The sequence below is a fragment of the Pelophylax lessonae genome (assembly GCF_965119305.1).
Source record: "Pelophylax lessonae genome assembly, chromosome: 4".
Lineage (NCBI taxonomy): Eukaryota > Metazoa > Chordata > Amphibia > Anura > Ranidae > Pelophylax > Pelophylax lessonae.
In genome coordinates this window covers 536,653,074-536,676,707 of record NC_138771.1, presented here as the reverse complement: position 1 = coordinate 536,676,707, position 23,634 = coordinate 536,653,074, and the positions used below count along the sequence as shown (strand labels likewise).

Sequence of the window (23,634 nt, the reverse complement as noted above, 5' to 3'; positions counted from 1 at the left end):
GGGGGGTCTCCTCTGGGAATGCCCGTGTACTCAGCAGTGATAAATTACCACTGCTTAATAAACGGGCACCAGTGATTTTCTGGTACTGTAATCTCACTGTGTCTAACAAGAATACAGGTGGCCCATTCATACACAGATCTCGGCCGTTTTCAGAGGAAAAACTTCTTCTCTGTTCTCCCTCTAAGAACTGAAGTTCTCCACTTCATAAACAGGGTGCCAGAGGAGATCATTTTCCTTTGAGAAATACCAAGTAGTGAACTGGGAAAAAAGATTCTCTGTATCATAAACATACACCTAAATGTGAAACCTTTATATACTACACAATGGGAGTGTATCTTTTATACTTAGAGGACATGGAGGAAAGGAAGTCCAGACAAAGCCAGTTCAGTGGAAGGAGATTGAACAGCTGAGGGGCCTGAAATTACCCCAGCAGGGGAAGGCGATTTTAGACCTGGAAACCGGTCTAAACTGGGAGGTGAGCGCAGTGGGAGTCACTACACAATTATATTAACTAAAATCCACAAGGGTGAAGGTGGAAACAATGCGGGATATGAGATGTACATTTAAAGGGAAAAATATTTGAAAGAAGAAAAGCACTACTAATTGAATTATAATCATTTGGGGCTGTCACATTTGTTTTATTTTATTGTACACGAGAAAGTTTGTCACTGAAAAATAATAGCAGTTTTGTGGTTGGAAAGTAAAGTTTGGCTTAAAAACATGAATTGGATTGCACACGGATAGGCGCAACCAACATTTTTGATTATTCTTTGTGTATAGCGCAAAAACGCAGAGGTGATCAAATACCACCAAAAGAAAGCTCTATTGTAGGGAAAAAAAGGACATACATTTTATTGAGTACAGTGTTGCATGACTGCGCAATTGTCAATTAAAGTAACGCAGTGCGGTATCACAAAAAATGGCCTGGTCATGAAATGGGTAAATCTTCCGAAGGTCAAGCTGTTTTTTTGTTCACTTGCAACGTGCCTCTAAACTTGCTTGAAAATTTGACTTCAGGAAGAGTCAAAACTGCAGCACAGCCCCCTCCCTCCTTGTACATCACAGCCCTCACCTCTTCTGGGAGTGTCTTACCCTGTGTTGGCCCAGCTCCTCTGCCCCTCCCCCTCACCTCCCTAACTAACCTTTAAAGTAGCAAGGCGCAAAGGAGATTATTATAGCGTGTAACTTGGATAACAGTTTGGAGTCGGCTGCAGCTGCTTACATCACATTCAAGATGGCAGCTCACATTCAGGATGGAGGTATTTTAAAGGTAACAAGGCATAAAAAAATAAGTTCTATGCAAATAAAACCTTCTAGAAAGATTGTCATGGAAATTAATAGTCTGGCGACAAGGCCACTAAGAAGGAAACCTTGAAAAAAGGCTTTCTTAAACACACTCTGCTCCTGAATATATCTCACAGCAGTAGGACTATTTAGACATAATAGTAGTTAGCCTGTTCTTGTTTATAGAGCCTCATACACACTACTAGTGTTTTTTAATTCAACCCAACAGGCTGAGGGGGAGCCACTGTACTAACTACCCGATGTTAGTACAGCGATCTCCCCTGCTGTGCTATTTTGTTCTGACAGGGGGACAGCCCCTGCCCCCCGAACAATCTGGTCTGCACTCTCAGCCATTGGCAGATCTTTTCAAGTCATGCCCCTTCGACAGAAGCCGGCCAAACTATGACCAGCTGCAGTATACCCGGGCCAAATGTCGGGCTGTTTTTATTAAAACGGTTGATGCCGTCCGACATTCGGTCTGTACTAGTCTTTAATGATTTACCTGCAATACTAGACTTCACCTTCAAAATGAATGTCCTATCATAATTCAATTAGTCAGTCTAAAGATGTTATTTTAAGTGAAGTACCCTACAGTTAGCCAACTATTGCAGCGTAATGGTGTATCTACCTGGTTATCCCTTCTCATGCATGACTCAATGCTGTACATGAACACAGTTTGCACATTATGATTATTTCTTATCATATGCAAAGGTTGGTCCCAGGAAAACCGATTCTATAGATCCTACACCGCAGTTTTGATGCCTTTCTAATTAATCGAAAAAATAGTCACCTGGCTTTGGAATAACAAGCGTGTCAAGCAGGCCCGGACTGGTCATCGGGCACAGCGGGCATCTGCCCAGTGGACCGGGGCCTGCCAGGCCGCATTTCAAAGGCAGCTGGGTTGCTCCTTGAGCCTACGCCCCTCACCTGGACTCTCCGCGGTCGGCCGGCAGCCAATTCAATTCACTGCATGGCCGCTGGGGCCAGGTGGGTGGAGCCTATAGGTCTAGCTGACCGAGAAAGGAAGGGTTTGAGAGGAGACCCCCATCGCCACATGCCAGGACAGGTCACTGCATCGGCAGACACCACGGACTGCAGGTAAAGCGAGTGCTACTGCTTTAGAAGTGAGAAGTAATGGGCTAGGAGGAGGTTTCTGAAGGGAGCTTGGTGGAGGAGATCTGTGGAAATGCGGTGTCTGGAGGGGGGGGGGGGGGGGGTTGGTTTCTCCAGGAGGCTAGATTTTGCTAGGGCAATGTGGAGACTGGAAGGCACTGCTGGGGCTTAGGGCACTCTGGGACACTATTGGGGGCACTGTAGGAGGTTACTGAGTACTGTGGGGACTGAGGGATTTTTGGGAGGGTTTGGGTATTGTGAAATGTTGAGGGGTACTGAGGCTCACACACAAATGCAAACAAGTCTGTAGGTCCCGCATGCATATGTAAACCGCAATCACACCACGCGTGAGGTGTCGCCATGAACATCCGAATGAGAGCACAAATTTTAGCACCAGACCTCCCGTGTAACTCTAAACTGGTAACCTGTAAAGCTTTTAGAGTGCTGCCTATGGAGGTTTTTAGGTACTGTAATTTGTTGCCCTTCCATAGATGGATGGAATTTTAAAGCCTAACATGTTAGGTATCTATTTACTCAAATACAATTACATCTTATATTTTTCCAAAACAAGTGGGTATTATATTGTGTTTTTGTGCATTAAAATTCATTTAATTGTATTTTTTCCTATAAATTAGCGTTTGAAAAACAGCTCCACAAATATTGTGTGACATGTAAAATATGCCCACCATTTTATGCTCTAGGGCCTCTTCAAAAAAAAATATATACATTTTTTTATATTTAGGTTTGGGGGTTTTAAGCAGTTTTCTAGCAAAAAACCTATGTTTTTTTCACATGTAGGAGAGGGATACCATAATTGGCTTGGACTGGAAGGGGAAAAGCTGACAGTAGGAAGACAGTAGGAGAGAGATTACCTGACCAGGCTGTTGCTGGTCTTTCATTGTCCAGTCAGAAGTTGAAGCCGAATATACAGTAACTAAGAGTTTGAGAACCGGTAGTTATTATTTGTAATTTGCAGGGGCGCCCACGCTGCACAGGATCATGTGTATACAGTATATACATGTGATTCTGCACTTCGCTCCCACTGTGATTCTACACAGCAGGAGCTGATCAGTGGATGCTATGGACTCGATGTCCGCCGGCACTTGCTGATCATTCTGTACACAGGCAGAACAGTGATTTAACAAGGAAGATAGCCGTTCTGTCAGTACAAAAGGCATGTATCCTGTGTCTCTGCAAACCAGGGATATGGATCTATGCCTTCCCTTTGTAAAAGCACCTCCCACACAGTAAGAAAAAACACCAGCTAGGCACACAGTTAACCATTTGATCACCCCTGATGTTAACCCCTTCCCCGCCAGTGTAATCAGTACAATGACAGTGCATATTTTTAGTACTGATCACTGTATTAGTGTTACTGGTCCCCAAAAAAATGTTCAAATTAGTTTGCCGCATTATGGCAGTTGCGTTATAAGCCACTGATTGCCGCCATTACTAATAAAAAAACAAAAACAAGCTTTTTGTAGGATCTTACCGTAAAATCTTTTTATCTGAAGTCCATTGACAGACTCAGCCTCCATCTTCATTAGCTGAATGGGTTATGCTGCCCCCTGCAGAAGTAGTCTAGACAGGAAAAATTTAAATGTATACGCCCACGGGGCCGTCCCCACAGGCATAACCCACACAGCCTCTGCTCAGCAAACCAGTTTAGTTATAAGCAGTGAAGAAAAAACCATCCCTATATCAGAGGGGCAGATGCTGCGTTTGTCAATTGACTTGAGAAAAAGATTTTACTGTAAGATCTTACAAAAATCTTGTTTTCTCTATCGTCCATTGGCAGACGCAGCCTCCATCTTCATTAGCTGAATGGGACGTCCCAAAGCAGTGTGGGCATGAGGGGTGGGAAGAACGCAACCAGTAAGTAAAACTCCAAGGCTAACTTAGCCCACTAAGCAACATGGAGCTCAACCAAATAACAGGAGCTCACCCAGGTTAAAGACCCCTAGGAGAAAAAAATAAAATAAAAAAAAACACATTCATTCACTTACGAAACAGCAGCCTGCAAAACCTTGCGACCAAAAGAGGCATCCGAAGATGCCAACAAATCCATCTTGTAGAATTTTGTAAAGGTGTGCACAGACGACCAAGTCGCTGCCTTCCAAACTTGTACAACAGAGGCCTGATGGTGAAAAGCCCAAGAGGCACTCAGCTCTCTAGTAGAATGCGCCTTCACAGGGAAAGGAGGAACCTGACTCTTGAGTAAATAAGCCTGAACAACCGTCTGCCTGATGCACCTCAAAATGGTCGCAGCAGACACAGCCAAACCCTTGCGAGGACCGTCTGTAAGGACAAAGAGAGAGTCAGATTTTCTAAAGGACTCAGTAACCATCAGATAAACTCTATCGCCCGAACCACATCCAAAGAGTGCAAGGCAAAATCTTTGGGATGCTTAGGCTTAGGACATAAGGAAGGCAACACGATGTCTTCATTAAGATGAAAATCCGACACCACCTTAGGGAGAAAAGACTAATTAGGTTGAGAACCACTTTATCGATGTGGACCACCAAATAAGGTGAATGACAGGACAGCGCCCTAATTCAGATACTCTGCAAGCAGAAGTAATAGAGACTAGGAAGGCAACCTTCTGCGACAAGGAAAGCAGAGAAATTTCCCTAATATTCTCAAAAGGAGGCTTTTGAAGAACAGAAAAAAGCCAGACCGAGATCCAACGGGGGTAACGGAGATCTCCTCGGAGGAGCCAGATGACGCACCCACTGAATAAAAGTGTGAATCAAGCTATTAGTAGCCAACGGACATTGGAAGTAAATAGCCAAGGCCGACACTGACCCTTGATATTGGCCAACGTCAGGTGCTGCTCAACCCCTTTTTGTAAAAAGGCCAAAACCCTAGCTACAGAAAATAAGCGAGGGTGCAGTTGCAGCGATGCACACCATGAAATGTACGATTTCCACGTGCGATCATAAATCTTCCTGGACGTCGACTTCCTGGCCTTCAAAAGGGTAGGACTCACCTAGTAAGAAAGGCCTCAACACCTTGCTTTCAACAGCCAAGCCGTTAAAGCCAGGGACCGTAAAGCAGGATGGAAGATTGGTCCTTGAGACAGCAGATCTTCCCGCAGAGGAATTCTCCATGTAGGATCTACGACCATTTTTACCAGGTCTGCGTACCAAGATCGCCAAGGCCAGTCTGGTGCCACCAGAACGATCAGAATGCCTTCCAACGCCACCCGGCGAAGAAACCTTGGCAGGAGTAGGAGCAGAGGGAAGGCATAAATAAGCCGATACTGGGAGGGAAGGCATAAATCAGCCGATACTGGCTCCAAGGAGCCACCAGAGCATCTGTGGCTTAGGCCACAGGATCCTGAGACCTGGTCACAAACCTCTGGACCTTTCTGTTGAGGCGAGACGCAAACAGATCCCCCTCCGGATGAAGGGACCATTCCCCTTGATCCAACACCCGATGACTCAGATAACCAGCTTGCCAATTCTCCACACCCGGGATGTGGACTGCAGAAAAAGCTGGAACATTGGCTTCCGCCCAAACCAGAGTCTCGTCCACCTCCTAGGCCGCCAGGACACTCTTGGTGCCCCCTTGCTGAACTATGTAAGCCACAGCCGTGGTATTGTTCAACTGCATCCGAACTGGGGAACCGCGTAGCCGGCTCGTCCAGTGGTACAGGCAAAGCTTGATCGCTCTGAGTTCTAGAATGTTGATTGGCAAGGTGGACTCTTCTGACTCCCAAGTCCCCTGGGCACAGAACTTCCCCAGCACTCCACCCCAGCCTGACAGGCTGGCGTCCGTGGTCACCACCGTTCAGAACAGTGGCAGGAAGGACTTGCCCTGACACAAAGCAGGAGACTGGATTCACCAGGATAGGGTTGACTTTGAGATGACTCAAACAAATCTTTCGGTCCAATGACCGATGGTCCCTTTTCTATTTTGCCAGAATCTCTTTCTTCAGAGGTCTGGAATGAGACTGAGCAAACGGGACCGCTTCGAAGGTCGACACCATCAGACCCAGGGCCCTAATGCAGGCCCGCAGGGAGGACTGATAGGCATCCATCAGCAACCTGATCACCCTTTCCAACTTCTGAAGTTTGTCCAAGGGGAGAAAGACCCTCGCAATAGCGGAGTCGAGAGTCAGCCCCAGATAAGTGACCCATACGAATGGCGATAGAGCAGATTTCTTGAAATTAATCGTCCACTCAAATTCTTGAAGGGTCTGAACTGTAATAAAGATGTTGTCCAACAGAGACGAATGAGAGTCTGCTCGCAACAGGAGATCATCCAGATATCCGAAAATCAAGATTCCCCTCTGACGTAACAAGGCTAGCACAGGGGCCAGGTCTTTGGTAAAAACTCTGGGAGCGGAGGCGAGACCAAAGGGTAACGCCACAAATTGAAAATGTTCCTCTGCCACTGCAAAGCAGAGGAATCGCTGATGTCCCTCATACGCATCCTTGATATTGATGGCGGCCAGAAAATCCCCCCCAATTCAAGGATGCCACCACCGACTGAATGGACTCAATTCAAAACTTCTGCACCTTCACAAAGTGATTCAGAGCCTTGAGATCCAGGATTGGATGCATCTTGCCCTCCTTTCTGGGCACTGTGAACAGGTTTGAATAGAAACCGGCACGATCACTCATTAAGCCAGGAGGTCCTGCACAGCTTCCCGAAGATCTTTCAAACGCTCTGGAGACAGGTGAAAGTTTGACAGAAAAAAAACTGTCCCCCGGCCGGGACCAAAATTTGATTTTGTACCCGGAACAAACCAATTTGTCTTGAACGAAGGAAGTCCAGGGTTACTGAAAGTGTAGACGTCCCCTTACCCCATAAAAGGGTGAGGGCGCCCCTTCATGCTGAAGAGGACTTGCCGCAGCATCGGACTGACTGGAAGCCCCAGTGCTTCTTAGACCCTCCAGAAGCTCTAAACTGCTTACCTTTTTATTGTGCCTGTGACGGTACTCACCGTCACTGAGACTGAAAAAACTATGTGACAGATAAATTGATGGTTTGGACTGCTCAGTTGATCAGACTTGTAACAGATGCATGTCATCAGCCAAAACACCTGTCTTTCATGGATTGTAAATCATGTTGATTTGATCATCTATTGTTTACTGTGGGTTCTCAGTATTTACACTAGAATATGTGTATTTGTATCTTGTTTTACTTTTGGTGCCGGCAGTCTGGGCTTCCAGGCTGACTTAAGTACGCTGAGCTAATTAGCATGTGAAGGATAACCTTGTCTAGATGGGATTAGTCAGCTGTACCTCGTTAGCTATTCATTGTGTGATACTTATGTAAATATTCAGGCCATTGTTCATGTAGTGACTGTCATGCTTCTCAAGTGTATAAAAATCTACTGCTTGTGTTAATAAAGGAGTTAGTTGTTTCCAGACACATACAAGCTAAGTTCAGGCTAGTTCTTGTATGGGGGGCGGCTGGAATATCTCTATATGTCCAGACTGGAGGAAGCCTTATACTGACGGAAGACCACAAGCACGGTGTGGGTCGACGGTTCCGTCACATTGGTGGCAAGCGGTGGGATGCTTCCTGCAGTCTGGAACATCCAAACCTCCACCGGGATCCAAGGTCCGGGGAGCAGAAGAGGAGAGGTACAGATATCAGCCGCCATGGAAGAGGAATTCGGAAGGAGGTTGCGAGAGATGCGGTTACAGCACAGGGGACCGGTGTCAGAGAAGGTCCTGCTGGGATGGCATGATTCAATCCGATTGGAACTCTGGGAGGAAGCGCTAGCCTGTGAGCAGCGACACCAGGGAAAAATCCTCCCCTCCTTCCAGGAAAGGTACTGGTCACAGTACGAAGTGCGAATGGTGTTTTTGGGGAGACAACCGCATAAGGAATGGAAAGCTGAGTTAAGCAGGCTGGTTCAGGTGGAGATGCGGTTGGATGAGAGCTATAGAGCCCTCCGCTGGTATGTAACCCAAGTGTGCCCATGGACAGCAGATGGCAGCCCAACAGAAGGCTTTTGCTACGGCAGCCTGGGGCTGTTATTAGAGAGGCTGTCTGAGGACCCTGACTTTGGGAGTGATTTGGAGTGGCGTTTGGAGGAAATATTGGAATACAGAGAACAGATGCTGAATGTCTTGGACGTTCACTGGGTACTGGAAGATTTGGAATTTCTAGCCAATCAGGAATGGGAGCTGGAGATCGGCTACAGACAGCTGCTAGACTCTGTTCAGTGCCAGGCCTGGGCTCCCCTTGCCTGGGAATACCCAGAAGTACCAGCTGACAGTCCAGAAATCGTGAATGAAGAGTCGGCAATGTGGCACAGTAATAGTGTGCTTTGCACACCTGCACCCACGGTTTTGGATGCGGAGGTCTTATGGCGGATGCAGCAAGTGCTGACTCACCTTGACAAACCTGTTTCTGCACAGGACGAGCTTGGATGGAGGAATGCATCTGTTCAGCCGCTGGATAAAGGTATGGGAGAAGAGGAAGCCATCTTCATTCCCAAACCACGGATTACAAATTTAATGGACTTTCCATTGGAAGATGATTTGGATTATAAATCACCTACAAAAGTGTTGGCACTGGGCCCAAGTGCCACCAGTCCATGTCCCGGACTTTCAGCAATTCCAGAGACTGGAGATTTATTAGACTTTTCTTCTGAGGAGGAACATCACAGTGAGCCTACAGCAGATGAGCAACCATCCAGGCCTAGCGCTGCTGACCTCTGGATGCAACAATTGGTGACCCAGCAAGATGTGTGCAAGGCCACTGACTTTTCAGTTTATGTTCCTGCAGAACAGCTGGCATCAGGGCCTAGCACTACTGAGCTCTGCCCAACACCAACAGCAGCTTCAGCCTCCCAGAGAGAAGAGGCAGCTGACCTTTCTGCTACACCACTGACAGGGACATGGGATTTCAGGCCAGCAGCATGTGTGGAGTTACAAGAAACTTCTACAGCAGAAGCGCTGACAACTGGACAGAGGGTCCAAGACCTCTGCCCCACACCTGCAGTAGTCCCGGAGACCCAGGGTGAGAAGGTGGTGGTCAGTCCCCAGCAGCAGATCAGGATCCAGGGGGAGAAGAGACAAGAGGTTGCCGGAGCAGATTACGTGGAGTCCCCAGCAGAAGTGCTGGCAACAGAGCAGAGTGCTGCTGGCCTCTGCCCTCAACTCACAAGGGATGGATTTTCTGAGCAGGTGGATGAGACTACAATCCCCACCTGTATACCCAAGGGATGCTGGGCAGTCGGCCCAGATCCCCAACAGCATGAGGGAGTGAGCCCAGCCACCCTGTCTTCTCTCCAGCAGCTGAAAGGACTCCAGGGAGAAGGGCCAGTCCACGCTTCTTCCCTACAGCGGGTATGTTCTGAGAGAGAGGCAGAGGTTGGCTGGGTGAGTAATGCTCCCTTTGGGACAATTTGCTTGGGGTACTGTGTGGGTATAGACATTGGGGGGCTGGAACTACAGACTACCTTCAAAGTCAACCCATTTGGGGTCCCCTCCTGTGTTAGTCTCCTTCCAGAAGCAGAGAGATGTGACGGTAGTCACTTTGGTTGGGGGGTCCTTGGAACACAGCTAACCTTAGAGAGGTTGGGAAATACCTCTCTCAACCCGCTAGGCAATTCTTATGTCTAAATCACCCTGTGTCTTTTAGGGACACAGGGTGACCAAAAAGCCCAGTCTGGCCTGCCCAAACCAGACTTCAACAGACTGATTGGCTATGAGAGCTCCATGCGCCCTGCCGGGACAAACTTACAAGCTATGTGGAACTTTGTCAAGGAAGGTGCCATGATGGATTGACTCTTTGGGACTTGTTACCCGACGAACTCAGGCACAGACCAGTTGGGGGTCTGGTACCTAGTTCGTCTACCTTTGGGGGGAAGATATGTGACGGTACTCACCGTCACTGAGACTGAAAAAACTATGTGACAGATAAATTGATGGTTTGGACTGCTCAGTTGATCAGACTTGTAACAGATGCCTGTCATCAGCCAAAACACCTGTCTTCCATGGATTGTAAATCATGTTGATTTGATCATCTATTGTTTACTGTGGGTTCTCAGTATTTACACTATAATATGTGTATTTGTATCTTGTTTTACTTTTGGTGCCGGCAGTCTGGGCTTCCAGGCTGACTTAAGTACGCTGAGCTAATTAGCATGTGAAGGATAACCTTGTCTAGATGGGATTAGTCAGCTGTACCTCGTTAGCTATTCATTGTGTGATACTTATGTAAATATTCAGGCCATTGTTCATGTAGTAACTGTCATGCTTCTCAAGTGTATAAAAATCTACTGCTTGTGTTAATAAAGGAGTTAGTTGTTTCCAGACACATACAAGCTAAGTTCAGGCTAGTTCTTGTATGGGGGGCGGCTGGAATATCTCTATATGTCCAGACTGGAGGAAGCCTTATACTGACGGAAGACCACAAGCACGGTGTGGGTCGACGGTTCCGTCACAGTGCCCCGGCGGCATGACAAAACAGCCTATGAGCAGTAAAGGAAGGACCCCGCTTTGCACGGGATGTTTTACCTTTAGAGGATTGAGGAAGAAGAGTACTCTTCCCGTCAGTCAGACCCTTGATCAACTCATTCAGTGAGTTGCCAAACAAACGCTTTCCCAGAAAAGCGAGATCCGTCAGGGCTTTCTTGGAAGCTTGGTCAGCCGACCAGCTCTTTAGCCAAACCATGCACCGTAGGGCAATCCCCCACAAACAAAACTCTGGCCACCAGGGGAGCTGCATCCAGGGACGCATCACACAGGAGCACCAGGGCCTGGGCCATCTGGTCCTCAAGTTTCATCAGTTATGGGCGAACTACGTCAGGGTCCAAGTTCCTTTTCAGAACCCTAATCCATTCCGTAACTGTCTGTGATACCAAAACAGACACAAAGACCAATTTCAAAATGGAACCCACCAACACGTGAAGATGGCGGTAATGGGATTCCACCCGCCTGTCCACCGGATCCGTAAAAACCGGGGAATCTTGCACAGGAACAATGGAAGATTTGTTTAACCTGGAAACAGGGTGGTCCATCTTAGGTGGCACCGTCCAACGGATGGAGACCATATCAGTATAAGGGTACCGGCGTTAAAAGCGTTGTGGCACAACTAGCACATGCTTAACGCGCCGCCATTGGTCATTCACAATATCGTGAAAAGTCTAGGGACAGGGAAACGCCTTGCCAGACTTATGGGTCTTGCCAGCGTGGGCTCATCAGCCAATTTTAAAGTTTCCCTCACTGAAATAATCAGACCAAAGCACTTTCCCGTGCTGCAGCTGAAGAGAGGTCCTCTTCACCATCTGACTGCGAGGACAGCGACCCTTCATGTAGGGGAGGCGTCCGTGGCAATCACATCAGCCTCTGAATTAGAGGACTCCACCAAAGATGGAGAAGGCAGCTGCCGTTTTTGGCTATTAACCTTTTTCATGACAAAATCAACTTTTGTTGCCAGGTTTTTCAGAGCTGCTGAAATCGCGGCCAGCGACTGCGATCCAGACTGTCTGGGAGGGTGAATTTACAGCCTGGGACTCCATTTTCAAAGTTACAGAAAAACTGAGTACTGTCACTTTAAGAAGTGTGGTTGTCACCACCAATCACAATGGTCTGCAGAGTACCCCTTAAATATACACTAAAAGCAGAGTGTGCAGGGATATGCCCGCAAGTACCCCAGTACTGTATCACCTCCAGAGAGAACCCTCCTGAACGGCCTGCAGCAGGAAGAAACACAGGAAGTGACCTCGACCTGGATGTAAAAGGCCATGATGCTAGTGCAGTTCAATAGGACTACACAAAAATGGTTGCCAATGCATTTTAATAGAATGCTCAGGGAAAATGGCTGCCCCATACAAGTCAATGGAAAATATATACATATTGCCCACACTTAAGATGGCGGCGCCCGCGGCGTGCCATGCGGCCAGGGACCCCCACCATGAAGGCCTCAAGGATCTACAACAAGACCTAGCAAGCAACAAGGTACTATTGCCACCCCCTCAGGATGCCAGGAGCTCCAGTTACATAGCCCCCCGCGGGGGCGGGAGAGGGAGACAGGGCACAGAGGCCGGGTACCGGACAGACCAGGGGGATCTTTTAGGAAGTACAGGTTGGTCTCATTATCCCCAGGACAGGGGCCACCATTTCCACTAAGGCCACCAGGGGCAAGGGGGGGGTCACAGTTACTCACCATACCATGGACCAGGTGGGCTCCGCTCCAGGCAGACCTCCTCCCATCCGAAGTGGTGGGGCTGCCAGCCGAGGGGTACGCTGCGACTCAAGGCGTTCCAGGTCATCGCGTCCCGGCGAGGCATCCGCTCGCAGGCTCGTCCCTATCCAGAAAAGGGCACCATCGTGGTCAAGCCTAGTGCGGGACTATAAACTGCTCATGCTCGAAGGCTAGGCTAGGGGGGGACCATAAGGATCTAGATCATCCAGTGCGAAACCCCAACCGGCATTGCTTGCAGATCACCATGAGGATCCCCCTGAACACTACCTAGCAAAGTGAGTAAAGCAAAATAAAAAAATATTCTGAAAAAAATAAAAAACTGAGACCGAAGTCCCAGCAGAAAACCTAGGTCCGACTCCTTCAGTAGGCAGAAACAAACTGGTTTGCTGAGCAGAGGGTGTGTGGGCTATGCCTGTGGGGACGGGCCCGTGGGCACGCACATTTACATTTTTCCTGCCTAGACTACTCCTGCAGGGGGCAGCATAACCCATTCAGCTAATGAAGATGGAGGCTGCGTCTGTTAATGGACGATAGAGAAATAAATAAATAAAAATTCTATAAATATATCCCAGGGTTTGTAGACACTATAACTTTTGCGCAAACCAATCAATATATGCTTATTGGGATTTTTCTTTACCAAAAATATGTAGCAGAATACATATTTGCCTAAATTGATTTTTTACATTTTTTTATCGCATGCAGAAAGTAACAAATATTGTTTTTATTTTTTAAACTTGTCTGCCTTTTTTTGTTTATAGCGCAAAAAATAAAAACTGCAGGTGATCAAATACCACAAAAAAAAAAAAAAAAGCTATTTGTGGGGGGGAAAAAAAAGGACAAAAGTTTTGTTTGGGTACAGTGTCGCATGACCGCGCAATTGTCAGTTAAAATAACACAGTGCTGTCCCGCAAAAAATGGCCTGGTCATGAAAGGGGGTAAATCTTCCAGAGCTGAAGTGGTGTCAAGAGTTTGACTCACTAAACAGGTCGATTGACATGGAAACGGCACGATTAAAGCACACAGCTATACCATCATACACACAGATAACTTTCGGAATGAAATGTAAGAGATACAACGTACACACATACATTATTTATTGTTACCTGCAGATGTTGGAGCAGAAAGAGATACAGGGGCAAACTCGTCAAGAAGGTCAGCCGCAGGGTTAGATAAAATAGAGTAGTCAAGAAGAGAGTCCTCCCCAGTGAGAGAGTCTGGATATCCCAAGGTGCAGCATTAAAAAGATGGCAGTGTGTTAGTACAATACAATATTGCTTTTGTTAAATGAATTACTAATCTCTGGGTGCAGGAATCAGAGCTCAGAGCAGGGAGCATTGTCAGCTAAATAAGGCTATGCATCTTAGTCCTAGCCTACTCAGATACAGTATATACCTTCTATGCACTAAGACTCCAAGTGGGGCCTCAGATAACACCTCAGTGATCACCAATAAGACACATTACATCTGCCCCATGATTACCAATCTATTCATCCAGGTAAGAAATTCAACCAATAACTCCAAGCATAGAGGGTGCAGATCTGACTTATCCGTAGCCACCTCACTTGAAACTGCTGAACCAAACTGTTAATTAAAACATTTGCGAATTACAGAAAAAGACAGGAAACCTCTTATGGGTTCCTCACTAAACAGACCTTTTTGTAGATCCTTAAGATGCTGGTGACATATTCTTTGTTCTGTGCTTTCCTGGAAAAGAGACGGCACCAGGATGCACTATGGGAAGAAGGTAGGCCTGCGAAGGCAGTGTGATCCTTTGGGCAATTTTCTGCTGGAAAGACCTTGGGTCCTGACATTCATGTGGATGTTACTTGACACGTACCACCTACCTAAACTCTTTTGCTGACTAAGTAAGACCCTTCAAAGAAATGGTGGTCCTGGGTGGCAGTGGCCTCTTTCAGCAGGATAATGCACCTTCCACACAGCAAAAATGGTTCAAGAATGGTTTGAGGAACATGAGGAGGTTGATTTACTAAATGCAAATATACAGTGCACTGCTAATGTAGTTGTTCTAGATCTGAGGGGAAGCTCTGCTGATTTCTATCATCCAATCACGTGCAAGCAAAAATGTGTTTTTTAATTTTCCTTGCAAGTGATTGAGTATTGTTTGCAAAGTGACGCTTTACCTTTGTTTACTAAGCTCTGGAACAAGTGAACTTGCAATACATAGTAAATTTGCCTTTAGTAAATCAACCCAACTGAGTTTGAGGCGTTGACTTGGCCTCCAAATTCTCCAGATCTCAATCCGATCGAGCATCTGGGGGACGTGCTGGAAAAACCAGGTCCGATCAATGGAGGCCCCCACCTTGCAACTTACAGGGCTTAAAGGGTCTGTTATTATTGGCTTGGTGACAGATACCAGCATACCTTCAGGAGGTCAAGTGGCATCTATGCCTCGAAAAGGTCAGGAATGTTTTGGTGGCAAAAGGGGAATCTACTTAATATACAGTGGGTGGTCAATAAAGTTATGGCTGATTGTTGTACACATATTATACATTTCAAAGATCATCATCAACATTTTACCATAGCTTGACTTCTTAAAAATATGGCTTTGTTGGATTAGCTAGAGCTAAGGATTCAATACAAAGATGTCAGCAGCACTAATTTACATAAAACAAAGCAAAAATGCTAGGAAAATTGAAGCTTTTGCCCAAAATTAACCCAGCTTCAAGCTGTTACACTGTATGTCCATTAGGTTGTGGGCCCCTGACCATCATACATATAGGAGCTTGTTGGATTTCCAATTGACTTTCCCTTGCAGTTGTAGCAACCTTGCCTTCTGGAAAGGCTTTCCACAAGATTTGAAGTGTGCCTGGGAATTTGTGCTCATTCAGCCAAAGAAGCATTCAAGGCCAGGTACTGATTTTGGAAGAGAATACCTTTCAATTGGTGAATAGGTTTGGTGTCATGGCTCTGTGGAGGCCATGTCTTTATGGAACTAGCTTTGTGCACAGGTGAAGTCATGCTGGAACCGAAAAGGACCACCTTCAAATGTTGCCACAAGGTTGAAAACACACAATGGTCCACAATGCTCTTGTATGCCATGGCATTAACAGTACCATTCACTGTAAAAACCTAAACTAAATCAAATGGAGGTGTCCACAACATACTTTAGCCCATATAATGTATTTGTTAGAAATCAGAAATGAATGTATTTTACAGAGTTTGTAAAGAACAGAATAAATTACCTGGCTCTCTGTTGCAAGCAACCAGTTTAATTTCACTTTGCTCTACTTTTGAAGGCTTTGAATCTGGTTAATGGAGCTGAACATACAATGAAATCCAGTATCTATGCTCTGAGTAAAAATCATTGCCAACAAGCCCACCACCAACCTGTACGATTTGAAGCAATGGAATCAGCCTGGGATGAGAGGCGCTGGGGCATAGGAGGCTCAAGTCCTGGAATGAGGCTCTCCACCACAGGTTCAGATTTTCCTGGTACATCAAAGAAAGATTGCAGCAGAACACCAGCGTAGTGCAGAAAGAAAATTGAAATAAAAGAGAAGGGAAATAGAACACAAGAAAATGTCATGAAGTTTGAAAAAGAACAGTGTCAACAGACCTATTTGTGATACCACAGATGGGCAGATGTTTTACAAAGAGTAATAGGCACTAAAACATCTGCCTGTCATTCCTCCCATCATTGACACTTGTCACAATCTCCTTACTGAATAGTCTGTTCACTTCTCTTTCTATAAAAGGGACTATTTGCAGACCTGTGTATCTCAGCAAGGGCTTTGAAGGCTCTCAAAAGCTTGTTACTATTAGTTAACTTTTACACGACCTGATCCTCACTTAGTAATGAGCGCTTAGGACAAGTTCTCTTTAATCCTATTTCTAAATAGTCATAAAACCAGAACGAATGTGGCCATAAAGAGGTAAACATTCAGCATTTCACTTTTAAAATGTATTAGTTTTGTTGTACAGGTTACCTATCTAGGAGACCCAAATGATATACAAAATGGGAATAAAATATACAGCTGCAAGTTATAATAAAACCATAACTTTATTGAATGAAATACTACAGAGAGAGAAGACCGGTCTCTACTTGACATTTGATAATTGTATTCTAAAGCAGGGGTGTCAACCTTTTGACCTTCCTTGGCCACATTGGAAGAAAAGGAATGGTCTTGGGCCCCACATAAAAAAATACACTAACAAGGAGAGCTGATGAGCAGGAAAAGTCGTGCAGATCACAAGTTAACAGCCACTGACATAGATAATGGACCTGAGTAATAAAACTTCATTTTTTTTAATATAAAAGTAAAAAAGGCAACATAAAGCTAGTGCGAGGTTTGATTTATTTTTTTGGATAAACGAATGCATCAATATTTGGTTTGATGGATGTAGTAGCTATTTTTAAAGAATTCTCAAGGTGCTCATCAAATATTTTAGTTCTAATTTTGCTCTTCGTGTGCTTTATCCTTGAAAATAGTTGCTAACAAATATAGGTGCTGCCAAAAACTGATGGCATGAATAGGGCGTAACTGTGAAGAGTGGGATAAATTTATTTGCGAAGATAAAACTTTGCCAGCGTCTCATTACTGGCCTTTAAACTTTTTCTTCAGCCACATTTGTTAACTAAGGGTAAACACATTTCAACATTTTTAAGTAGGTTTATGATTTTGCATTGGGCCGCATTTATAGCCTTCTTGGACCACATGCAGCACATAGGCCGTAGGTTGGACACCCCCGGTCCTAAAGTTACACATGACATTTTCGGTTGTGGATTTAAATTTTTCTGTAGATGTGATCCTGCTTTCTAAGGATAACATTTTAATTCTATGGGAAATATCAGCAATAAAACACTACCCCCACAGTCATGCTGCTAAAATTTACACCACAGTGTTAAAGGGTGATGAAACACACATTGCAAGCTGGCTAATGTAAAAGGTTTTAATAACATTCATAGATGAAGTTTTAAATATTTCAGATTATATTAATGCAACATTTGATTATTATTATATTTTTTATTTAGAGCCAATTCACATTACAACCTAGAGTGGCAGGAGCGATTCACCGCTGCGGTCGCTCTGTGTTGCCAGCTGCACTAGGGGGCAGTGTGGGTTTTTTGTTTTGTATGTACAAAACATACACTTCACTCACTGCAGTGTCTGACCGCGTGCTGCGTTAAAATGTGAATAGAACACATAGGAAACAATTGTTTCGTGTGTGTTCCTGCAGTAACAGACTTTTTATAATGCGATAAACCGTCTGTCACCCACATAGTGTGAATTGGCCCTACCAGCTGTCATTCACACTTTTGCCTACATGGGAATGAAGACAGAGTGTTTGTATATATACATTATTTTTATATACACAGCTTTGAGCACCCATTTGCATCTTAACGTAGTGTTAAAATGCATTACGTTGCACACTAATGTGCAATGCATTAAGGCAGCAAATTCATTTTAAATAGGCTGCCAATGCATTACAATGAACACGACCTGACTTTTCTTTTAAACGCAGTATGCCACAATGCATGCCATGTGCGTTATGTTGCCCCGCAATGTGAATGTGTTTTCCACTACTGTACTGGTGCATTGGGTGCAACTGGAAATAACGGAAACCGCAATGCAACACGTCATAGTACTAGCTTGCCTTGCCTTGCGTTAAACCATGGTAAAACGTACATTTTACATTAATGCATAAGTATCATTAGGCCCTAAACATTTTTAATAGCTTAATGTCCTAGCTGCCTGGCTGCCATAAATAGGAATTCAGCAGGCACAGTCACAGTGAAGTCAGAACTACTGAACTAAATTCTTGCTGCAAGTTAATGGCTTAAAGCAGAGGTATCCAATTTTCCTAAACAAAAGGGCAGTTTACTGCTTTTCAGACTTTAGGGGGGGCCGGACTGTGGCCAATGAGAGTGGAAAATGCCCCAGCATCAATAAAAGTCCACAATGTCTCGTGCTTGGTGGTCAGTGAGATTTAAAAAATGTGGTCGGTAGGAGGAGGAATAGTGCCCAATCGTTTGCGTCTGAAGGAGGAATTATGCCCTATTGTTGGTATCAGAAGAAATGGCCAGGTCTCTAAGTGTTCTAAGTTAGCCTATTCTCTGCAGTATAAGTTGGCATATACTCATCGCTCCAGTGGCTTCTTTCCCTCACTTATCCTAACCTATATTCCAGAGCTGCCACTTCGAAAAAGCTCTTTGGGATTCGACACTTCCAATAGTGTCCCTCGTCACACACTGGTTCCTTACATTGGCCCTACAAATCATGGTAGAGTGCTTCCATCAACCTTAAACGCCACTGCAGAGTCCTACGTTGAGGTAGGGTTCAAAGCAGGGTCGTGCCTACAGGGGTCGCAATTGTGACTCAGCCCAACGGTGCAGGGGGCAGTGCGGCCCCCTTGTATGCCTGGAAAAAAGGAGCAGCGGGGATGGCTGCATATAGAGGAATTCATCTGTCTATTTTACTCCTGCAGCCATTGAATGCCTAAAGAGGCAGAGGAGGAGAAGTGGGCACTCTGGAAAATGGAGAGATTGGTTCCTCTATATGCAGCCACCCCCACCGCTCCCTATCCAGTTTCCTTTGGCTGCCCCCCTTGAGCTCTCCAGTCCCTCTGAGCTCTTCCCCGCCCTCCTTGTCACCCGCAGCTCTGCTGGGTTCCCCCCTCCCCTGCGGGGGATGTGTCAGGATGGAGAGCAGGGAAGGGGCCGGTAAATGTGTCATTTACCAGCCCCTTCCTTTTCTGAATGGAGAGTTGATATCCGTACTGATCACTGACTCTGTCCATTCATAACTGCTTGAGTTTGTGAATAAATGGGCTTTATACGCTGATCTACTCCTTTCCATTAATTCTGTGCAGCTAAGGCTGCAGAGAAGGAGACTGAGGCTGTGTCCTCAATCTCCTTTCTCTGTATTAAAGTTGGAACAGTAGAGATCTGTTTGGACCGATGATATTTCACCAAAGCCCCGACAGGACCTCTAAAATAACTGTAAAAAAATTATAAAGCATTGAAAAAAAAAGGGTAAAGTGAAAAAAAAAAAAAAAAGAAAAGCTAATGAACACCAGTAGAGGAACTACCAGAGCCACAAAGGTGACACTTGCAACTGGGCCCTGGCGTGCCGCCACTGGGCTCAGAGGGAAGGGCCCTGGCCGGGGATTCCTTCACAGTTTCTTGCATCGGGACCCTGAAGGTTCTTATTATGCCACTAGTTCAAAGGGAGGTACCAGCGTGTGAAAGGGAACACAGGCAGCTGACATGCCCAAGTGTTGAATGCCAAAAGAGACTTTGTGAGGCTGCAGGTCCAGAACAAAGTAGGTGAAATGGGATACTAGAGTAGAGAGCATTTAGTAACCTGAAAGGTTCTCTTTAATAGCAATTACGTCTTCTGGCTTAAGCTTTGCCAAATTTTTGGTTAGTCGAGTGAACAAAAGGCTTTCTGCTGTCCAAGGTAAGGAGGTACGCTTTAATACCAATGATGAACGGTCTAGTCTAAGACCCCCATTTCTCTGTATTTACCATTCACAGCCTCGGAGGTGCTCCCAAAGGGATCTGCCAGCTGTACAAGGTGAGGAAGCAGAAGCTGGGGTTCTGGAGATTTGAGACCCTCAATCAATTTCTCTGGGTCAGGCAAAAAAAAAAAAAAAGTGAGAGAAGGGTGGGAGGATACAAAAGAACATTCATAAGTAGGCAGCAAAGCTTAGGATATAACACGCATTTAAAGAGGCAAAAGGGATTTAGATAGACAGCCAGGTAATAGTGCACTGAGCGCCATTTATCAAACTGTAGTTTACATACATTTTCTGTACTGACCTAGAGAACCCAGTTAGGTTTATCAATCGATGGGGGGGGGGGGGGGGGGCATTTATTCTGAAAGGCATCTCAAAGGATGTTGTGGGGTGCTGCAAAAAATGCTACATGCACTTTTTTTTGGTAAGATTTAGTTGTGTAGGGTAGTCCATTAAAAAGCATGTGCATTAATAAACCACAACGGTGTGTATGAGCCCTAAAAGCAGTATTAAGCCCAAAAGTGAATACTTATTATATAGAAGCTTACACGTTTTTTTAGGCTCTCTATTTTTACTTGGTGATCTTGCCGGTAAGTGTTGTTTTTCAACTGAACAAGGTGTCCTGCAGATGTAGCAGATAGAAGGTTGAGACAAACTATTTACTACTAACAGGGGTGCTTACAATGATCCCAAAAGGAACAAAACTTTTTGTTGTAACTCCTTATAAAGTGTCAGCTGGAGTTTGGCTTCAATCTGCTAGTGCAGTGGATATATCTACACACCCCTGTTAAAATGTCAGGTTAACTCAAATAAAAAACAAACTCTGTAAGGGGGGGGGGGGTAAAAAAACAAACAAAAATGGTTTAAATGTGTAGACATTTTATATCTACTGTACATCCAACACTCCCATCCCCCCAGACGGACAGGACAATGTTGCTGTCCAGAGGTGCCCACTGTGCTCCTTCGTCCAATGTAGTGGGACTCTAACACAGGAGGTGTGTTACTGGCCAGATTCACCAGGGGAAATCACAGGGAAAAACATGTTCACCTTTTACAACATGTTACATCTGTATTCAGGGTGTAACATGTTACACCCCCCCCCCCCCCGAGTCCCAGCTGTGACAGCAGGCCACGGATCCTCTCCCCGCGCCTGCTGTCTCCCAATTTAAAAAAAACGTGGCTGTGCAGGGATTTGGCCACCCTGCCACGTCATGCATTCAGAGTTCTGTTAATGGGAAACTACAAGTACCGACAGCCTTTGTAGCGGTCGGCTTGTAGTTCTCAATGAACTACCAAGGGCACCATTGTTCATTTATCCAGGGTAGTTCGTTTATGCTTCCTGTTATTGTGTAACTGCCTGCCCTTACAGGGTACGAGCAGACAGCGGTACGAGCAGACAGCTTGCATAGACAGTCTGCAGGAGCCCTGCATTGCACTTGCAATCTGCTGATCGAGAGTGTAATGCTTTACAGGCTCCCAGTAAAAAATAATAATAAATGCACATTTTTTACCTGCAAAAACATATGCATTTATTATTTTTTTGAAAAGGTAAAGTTATACTTTAAAAAAAAAAAAAAAATAACACAGCCACCACATTTAATGATTGGTAAGCTTCAATATATTACATTTTTGGTTTTGGGTTTAATACCACTTTATTCTGATTGATTACTATGAGAAATTACACAAAATTTTTAATTAGGCCCAGAGTACTCTAAAAGTTTTGGATTACAAACAATACAAACTAATGAGCCTTAATTATCTAAAATAGTAAGAAGAGTCAGTATTGTAACAATTAGTATGACAAACTTTTTGTTTCATCTTTTTTCCAAGGCAGGTTTGAAGTTGATTGGATGATTTATGACAGCTGGGGTAGTTATTACTTTTGACACTTTGATAAATGAAACACTGTGTGACTACATGCAGAGATGAGCAGATTCTGGCTTATGAAAACCAATTAAAGCACAACCGAAGTTTCACACCTTTTTAGGACTTCATAGTCCTGTAGTTTCACATGTTCTGCTTTGTGAAAGATTTTTGCTATAAAATACCTTAACAAATGTGCATTTTATTTCCCTACTCATATACGCCTTATATTTGAGATGTTTATTGGTATATTGTAATCACACCTATAACCTTGAATAAAATTGTAAAATATAGAATAAAAAAAAAAAAAAAAATGAAAATATGTCTGCATTACAAAATGCTGCTTCCAGCCCTCACTCTGCAGTGCCCTATGCTGACAGAGCTGAGTGACAGCCATAACCGTCAGTACAAATGTCATCACACAGACATGTATTGCAGAGTAGAGGAGGGGCGTTGTATTACAGAGTGCACTGGGTCCAATTCTGGTGTCTATTGAATGGCACAGTAATTTTTAGATACCCTCCACAACTGCTACAGGAAAGTGGTGGTTGTTAGTTTAAAGTGTATTTTACTGCATATCTATTTCTATTACTTCAACTGGGCTTTAAACAAGAATATATGCAAAGAAGTTGCTAACAGTTACCCATCAAATTCCTCCTGCAGTATACAAATTTAGGTTCAGTATAAAAGCTAACATCAATATAATGTACAATTACACCTGCAGCATAGTTCAGATGTGGAGTAGGGCAGGCCATACAGGATTCATTCTTTTTCCTTCAACCAACAGATGTGGGGGGGAATCACTACCGCTGAGCTATTGTCGCTGCCGGCTAAAGCCGGCGTCACTGATCGCTCAAGAAAAACCCAAAAGGGTGGTTGTAAACAAGCTGTACAACCAGCTAGCTCATAGATGGATTTGGCTGGTCCCTACTGAACTGGCCACATTTCGATCCATGTACGGCCCAGCTAAAGTTTAGTCACTATACATAGAAGCCATTCTTTGTAGAACAGGATTATCCACCTGATGTTTTATCCCTGAATAGTTCTGCAACGTCAGGTCTTATCTAAAAGCGTGCCTGCAGAAGAAATCTGAAATCACAGCATACCCATGCAGATATAATGGCACACTACAAGAGCTAAAATATATAAATGGATGTTCATCAAAACTATGTAAACCATATTAGGACAAGAAAAAGCATGTCAAATGAATCCCTCCATATTAGGATGCCTAGACTTTGCCTTAAAAAAAACACTCCAAAGCCTAACCATGATTGGACAAATGGTCAATCAGACTAGTTTTAAATTTTCATTTGTTCATTGACAAACTAGAATGGTAAGTGGAGGTGTCTACTGGTTACATCTGAAAAACCACAGAAATGTAACTTGTTTAGGAAACTTTAGAATAGATCTCTACATTGAGCGGTTAGTATTGTGACTTGAGCTGAATTTACACACAACTGAGAGCTGCCACAGGGCTTTACCACTGTGACAGCTCCGGTTGCCCACTGTGGTAGGGGACAGTGTGGTGTGCAATTCAGCGCATCAAACGGCTTCTTTTTTTGTAAGATCTTTATTTAAAGAGTACAAAATATACACTTTGTACGCAGCAATGTACAGCAGTGTGATGCGCTGTGTTGCTGTACATTGCTGTGCATTCGATTCAGCATGGTGTACTGCAATAAAATGCAGCATGTCATTTTATTGCAGCCCTAGGCTGCAT

At 44.8% G+C, this 23,634-nt stretch overlaps 1 protein-coding gene across 8 annotated transcripts in view; it reads right to left on the bottom strand.

Annotated features, from left to right (window-relative positions):
* Window positions 1-23,634, bottom strand: part of AAK1 (AP2 associated kinase 1) — a 256,640-nt gene that overhangs the window by 43,524 nt on the left and 189,482 nt on the right. For 3 of the 8 annotated variants that reach the window (XM_082254799.1, XM_082254800.1, XM_082254806.1), the window contains 3 exons: window positions 20,062-20,163; window positions 15,921-16,022; window positions 13,677-13,787 (listed from right to left, as the gene is read on the bottom strand). The exons of 2 other annotated variants lie outside the window; for them this stretch is intronic. In XM_082254799.1, the coding sequence (XP_082110925.1) occupies window positions 13,677-13,787; window positions 15,921-16,022; window positions 20,062-20,163 (315 nt within the window). The remainder of the gene's footprint in view (window positions 1-13,676; window positions 13,788-15,920; window positions 16,023-20,061; window positions 20,164-23,634) is intronic. 3 more of the 8 variants (XM_082254801.1, XM_082254802.1, XM_082254803.1) reach the window with 3 other exon arrangements.